The 6,243-nt window shown below is 54.3% G+C and overlaps 1 protein-coding gene across 1 annotated transcript; it reads left to right on the top strand.

Annotated features, from left to right (window-relative positions):
* Window positions 1-3,842: 3,842 nt before the first annotated feature.
* Window positions 3,843-4,715, top strand: LOC116193745. Its single transcript, XM_031522490.1, has 2 exons — window positions 3,843-4,172; window positions 4,272-4,715. Exons 1-2 carry the CDS (start codon window positions 3,843-3,845, stop codon window positions 4,713-4,715), a joined length of 774 nt encoding a protein of 257 aa, XP_031378350.1.
* Window positions 4,716-6,243: the final 1,528 nt, after the last annotated feature.

Raw genomic sequence — 6,243 nt, forward strand, 5'->3', positions numbered from 1 at the left:
TGCCGAATTTTGAAGAAGGGATTAGGGAGGGGAAATGGTCACTTAGAGTGTAGGGGAAGCAAGAGGGAGAGTGATGGGAGGTGATAGATGTGAGTGTGTGTAAGAGAAAATTTGAATTTGTGGAGGGGAATGCATGGAGCCGCTTGCCATAGGGTTGAGCCGTGGCTCATTGCGGCTGAGCCGAACTTGAGGGGTTGAGCCGTGGCTTAGGGTTGAGCCGCGGCTTGGTGGCTTGGCTTGGCTGAGCTGTGGGTCCCATTCGATTAAGAGAAAAGCCGAAAAAAGCTTGAGACTCGATTGAACGCGCGTCCGATCTCCGATGCCCAATTAATTGATTGATTTGGAACGCTTGAACGAAGAGGATTTGAAGGAGCCTAATATCGCCATGCATCGTGCGAACGAACGTTCGGGTGACTCGGCGCCTCGAGAGCCGGTTTCCCCCTGTTCGGAAGTTCGGAGTGGAGTTGGATGCCCCCGGTCCTCGATTACTCTTTGTGCATCTCAATATTCGTCTCGGTGACCCTTTTAGCCTCGTGGGAGATTGTTGGCTCGTCGTCCCTGGTCGAAGACTGTTGGCCCGGGATGACCTAGGGAATTGTGATCGGTGTCTTCTCAGTGCTCTCTGAATGTCTCGAGGTGTTCGGGAATCGTTGCGATCTCTGTTTTCCGTGAACGTGCCCCGAAGGTCCGTCGGGAGACGTTTGTGGCTACTGAAACGTCCCTCGGGAGACCAAGTCGAATTCCGAAAGGTCATCTGAAGCTCGTTCCCCGACCCTGGTGGTCCCTAGGTACCTGTAGGCCCATTTCCGGGTGCCGTTTACTTGTCAGTGGGTCAGGCCTCCTGGGACCCCGTTAGAAAAGGCGTCTGTGAGGGATCAAGGTGTCCCGGCTTAAGCAAGATGTCTCCGGAGCGCGCTCGGATGTGTCGTTGGTCACTTTGGCACTGAGAGGGATTTTTAGAGTCCCATATTGGGCACCTTTCGGTGCTTCGGTGACTCGGTGATGAATTGTGCCACAATGCCAGCTCAGTCGTTTTCGGGATTCCTTGTTTGTCTGTTCTTCTGATGGCTCTTCTCCGCCTTTCTCGGTGGCCCAGGCTTTTCTTCCGCAATCCATGACTTTGTGCCTGCCTACTTGCCTCCGGTTTCCCGATGGTGAATAGTGTCCCGAGCTTTGGTCGGAAGTCCTCCGTTGGAGCCGGTGGACCAAAATGGGGTGCTGACACGGGTCATGATTGACAATGGGTCCGCCCTCAACGTTTGCCCGGTGACCACCCTGAAACAGATGAACGTGGACCTAAATCGAGTCCGCCCGAGCAAAACAGCGGTCCGAGCCTTTGACGGCTCACGCAGGGAGGTGAACGGGGAGATCGACCTCCTCATAGATGTTGGCCCGTGCCCATTCAGCATCACATTCCAAGTGCTCGACATCACGAATGCGTTCAGCCTGTTGCTCGGGAGGCCCTGGATCCACTTTGCCGGCGCCGTCCCCTCTTCTCTGCACCAAAGGCTGAAGTTCATCGTCTAAGAGAAGCTCATTACGGTGAAGGGAGAGGAGGACTACGCCATCTACAAGGAGACGACACTGCCCTATATTAGCGTCGGGGACGATGAAAACCTCCCATTCCACTCATTCGAAACCATCTCCGTCATCCGGGACTACGGAGAAAGTGGACCGTCCCGTGCTGACCGCATGATAGGAAAGGTTCTCCTGCGCAACAATTACATCCCCGGCACCGGCCTCGGGGCGCGCGGACAAAGGATCAGCCGCCCTATTGAAGTCGAAGAGTACAAGCACAGGAGGGAACTCGGCTTTCGGCCCTCCTGTCATGAATTCATCGAAGCTCGCAGGGGCCACCACCTTCATCGCCTCGCCGCACACTACGAGAGGCTCAACAGGGGCTCTCCAGTCCCCCCGCTATCGCACTCCTTCCCCGGGCCTTCACACACCATTGGGGGCACCCTTGACAGCCCTTCCTCGGACTCTGACGACACTCCTGCCGCTCCGTCAGCCCTTCAGGGGTTCACATCCTCTTGGCGCAGGAAAATGAGGAGCTTGGCAACTGGACCTCAGTCCCGCGCTACTCGGCTGTGATTGCCGATGTGTAAGGCTTATCCATGTATAAGATGTGCCCCGCGTGTCGGCATAAGCCATACGCCACACGACGGGAGAGGGGTTTCTATTATGGCTTCATATCTACCTTATCAATGAAATCTCCCACGCATTTTTTGAATTCCCATGCGTTTTATCCCCTCCTCTTATTCTCTATTTCGTAGCGTTATGAATATTTTCTAAGACAATTCTTTCGAATTTCCAGGCTCCACTCGAATCCAAATCCTCGACACTTCGATTCGAACCTATTCCAAGAGCACCTCGGTGAGCCCCAACCCGTATACTTTGGGGAAGGGCTCCCCGAGGACAGTCAAATACCCAAGATAGAAGAGAGTTTGCGTCGCCTCGAGGACCATCAAATCACTTCGATCGAGCCAACAGAGGAGATCAACGTGGGCACCGAAGAAGAGCCCCGCACCTTGAAGATCGGGACAGCCCTCGACCCTACGCAGCGAACCCGGATGATCGACTTCCTGAAGGAATACCAAGAAGTCTTCGCCTGGTCTTATGCCGACATGCCTGGCTTAGACCCCTCAATAGTCGAGCACTTCCTTCCTCTCGACACTGAGAAATTCCCGCCCAAGCGGTAACAGTTACGACGACAGCGAGCTAGCCTTCTCCTCCGCATCAAGGAAGAAGTCGTTAAGCAGATCAATGCGGGGTTCCTCGAAGTCTGCAACTATTCCGAATGGGTGGCGAGCATTGTGCCGGTAGAAAAGAAGGATGGAAGGGTCCGAGTTTGCGTCGACTACCGAGACCTCAACAAAGCTAGCCCTAAGGACAATTTCCCCCTACTGCACATCGACGTCCTAGTCGACAATACGGCACGCCACGCCCAGTTCTCTTTCATGGACGGCTTCTCCGGATACAATCAAATTCGGATGGCCGAAAAAGACAAGCTCAAGATGACGTTCAGCACGATGTGGGGAACCTTTTGCTACCGTGTTATGCCTTTCGGCCTCAAGAATGCAGGGGCAACTTATCAAAGGGCTATGGTCACACTATTCCACGACATGATGCACAAAGAAGTCGAGGTATACGTCGATGACATGATCGCCAAGTCCAAAGAGGGGGAAGACCACCTTGTCAATCTGAAGCGCCTTTTTGATCGCCTGAGAGAATACAAGCTCCGACTCAATCCGGCAAAATGCACATTTGGTGCTCGATCAGGAAAGCTGCTAGGGTTCGTGGTCAGTGAGCACGGCATCGAAGTGGATCCGAACAAAGTCAAGGCAATCAAGGAGCTTCCCCTGCCATCGACGGTTCGGGAGGTACGCGGCTTCTTGGGGTGGTTGAATTACATCGCGCGCTTCATTGCAAATCTCACGGATAAGTGTCAGCCGTTCTTTCGCCTGCTCCGCAAGAATGCAGCGATGGAGTGGGACCACGAGTGTCAGAAGGCCTTCGACACCATCAAGGCCTACCTAATTCGGTCGCCGATATTGGTACCACCCGTGCCGAATCGACCCCTCATTTTATACCTCACGGTGCGCCGACAGTCCTTAGGGTGCATGCTAGGGCAAGAAGACGAGTCGACGCGCACGGAAAGGGCGATATACTACTTGAGCAAGAAGTTCACTGAGGGGGAGTCCAATTATCCGGAAATCGAGAAGATGTGTTGCGCGTTGGTATGGGTCATGCAGAGGCTCCGACAGTACACGCTCTATCACACGATCCGCTTGCTGTCAAAAGCGGACCCCCTGCGGTATTTGCTCGACAACCCCTCCTCCATGAGAAACATCGCAAAATGGCGCTGTCAACTGACGGAATACGACATAGAGTATGTGCCTCGCACGTCCGTCAAGGGGCAAGCGATTGCCGACCACCTAGCAGAATTCCCGATCAACGACGACACGCCGATTAACACGGACTTCCCGGATGAAGGAATCCTCCAGATGGACGAAGAGAAAGAGGAGCCAACGTGGAAGATGTACTTTGACGGGGCCGTCAATTCCATGGGATCAGGAGTTGGGGTAGTTTTAATATCCCCGGACGGGCGCCATTACCCGGTCGCCGTGAAAGTAGATTTCTCCTGTACCAACAACGTGGTCGAGTACGAGGCATGCATCCTCGGTTTGCAAGCGGCGATCGATTTCAAGGTGAAGGAGTTAGAGGTATTCGGTGACTCCATGCTCATAATCTTCCAAACGCTGGGGCAGTGGAAGACGAAAGACGCGAAGTTAGTCCCATACCATGAGTATCTTGAGGAGTTGGCGAAGAACTTCGAGAAGATCTCATTCACTTACACTCCACGCGCGAAGAATCAGTTCGCGGACGAACTCGCAACACTCGCATCTATGGCGAGTATCTTAGAGGGGACCATCATAGAACCTCTCGAAATCGAAGTGGCCAAAGGCCCGGCCCACTGCAACGCGATTGAGGCGTCCGGAGCGAAGCCGTGGTATGAAGACATCAAGAACTTCTTGCAAACGGGCCAATATCCCCCATTCGCCGATCGCCGCGATCAAAAGACAGTCAGACCCCTCCCGATGCATTACTTTCTGAGCGGCGAGATACTATACCGCCGCTCCTTTGATTCCACGCTCCTCCGGTGCATCGACCAACACGAATCACGGCGTCTTATGGAAGAAGTGCACGGATGAAATTGTGGACCTCATATGAATGGCCTCATGCTCGCTAAGAAGATTATGCGCTTAGGCTATTATTAGTCCACCATGGAGACTGATTGTGTAAAGTATGTTAGGCATTGCCACCGATGCCAAGTTTACGCCGATCAGATCAAGGCGCCGCCCAATGAGCTACGCCCTATGACAGCCCCGTGGCCCTTCTCAATGTGGGGAATGGATGTGATTGGCTCGATCAACCCCAAAGCGTCTAACGGACACATGTTCATCCTGGTGGCGATTGACTACTTCACCAAGTGGATCGAGGCTATCACTCTCGCGTCGGTCACCGCGAAAGCCGTGGCTCGTTTTCTCAGACGTGACGTCATTGCCCGGTACGGGGTCCTTGCGACGATTCTCACGGACAACTGTCAGCACCCCATTTTGGCCCACCGGCTTCCCACACAAGAATCCCCAACCGAAGCTCGGGACACTATTCGTCACCCGGCGATCAGAGGCAAATAGGCGGACACGGGGTCATGAGCAACGGGAGAAGAGCACGATCCAGTGAGAAAAGCAGAGGAAAGCCATCGGAAGAACGAACGAACAGGGAATCCCCGAAACGACGGAGCTGACACTATGGCACTATTCATCACTGAGTCACCGAAGCACCGAAAGGTGCCCAATATGGGGCTCCAAAAATCCCTCTCAGTGCCAAAGTGACCAACGACACGTCCGGGCACATCTCCGGGGCATCCTGCTTAAGCCGGGACACCCCGATCCCCCCACGGACGCCTTTTCTGACAGAGCTCCCGGGGCTCGCTCCACTGACAAGCAAACGGCCCCTCAAAACGGGCCTACAGGCACTCAGGGACCACCAGGGTCGGGGGACAAGCTTCAGACAACCTTCCGGAACTCGACTCGGTTTCCCGAAGTACGTTTCAGTGGTCACGAACGTCTCCCGGCTAGCCTTCGGGGTATTTCCACGGAAAACAAAGATCACAATGATCTCCGAGCACCCCACGACCATCCCCGAGTGCCTCGAGACATTCAGGGAACATTGAAAATCCCGGTCAAAAGTCCCTAGGTCTTCCCGGGCCAATGGTCCCCGACCGAGAACGACGAGCCAACGATCCTCTACGGGGAAAAAGGACCGCCAAAATGAATGTTGGGATGCATAAAGAGCAATCGGGGACCAAGGGACACTAAACTCCGTTCCGAATGTCCAAAAAGGGCAAAACCGACTCTCGAGGCACCGAGTCGCCCGAACGTTCGTTCACACGACGCATGGCGATATTAGGCTCATTCAAACCCTCATCATTCAAGCATTCTAAATCTTCAAATTAATCGGACATCGGAGATCGGACGCGTGTTCAATCAAGTTTCAAGCGTTTCCCGGCTTTTCTCTCAATCGAATGGGACCCACAGCCTAGCCAAGCCAAGCCATCAAGCCGCGGCTCAACCCCAAGCCACGGCTCAACCCTCAGCTCTGATTGGACGGCCCAAGCCGCGGCTCCCCCTCCCATGGCCGGCGGCTCCAAGGCTTCTCCTCCACACAATTTGAATT

Source organism: Punica granatum, chromosome 2, assembly GCF_007655135.1.
Source record: "Punica granatum isolate Tunisia-2019 chromosome 2, ASM765513v2, whole genome shotgun sequence".
NCBI lineage: Eukaryota > Viridiplantae > Streptophyta > Magnoliopsida > Myrtales > Lythraceae > Punica > Punica granatum.

What these genes read in the sequence shown, in the direction of transcription:
- LOC116193745 (XM_031522490.1), top strand. Translation starts at nt 3,843, where the DNA reads ATGAGAAACATCGCAAAATGGCGCTGTCAACTGACGGAATACGACATA. An exon ending in ACAACGTGGTCGAGTACGAG is followed by an intron (nt 4,173 to 4,271) that starts GCATGCATCCTC and finishes ACGCTGGGGCAG; the next exon opens with TGGAAGACGAAAGACGCGAA.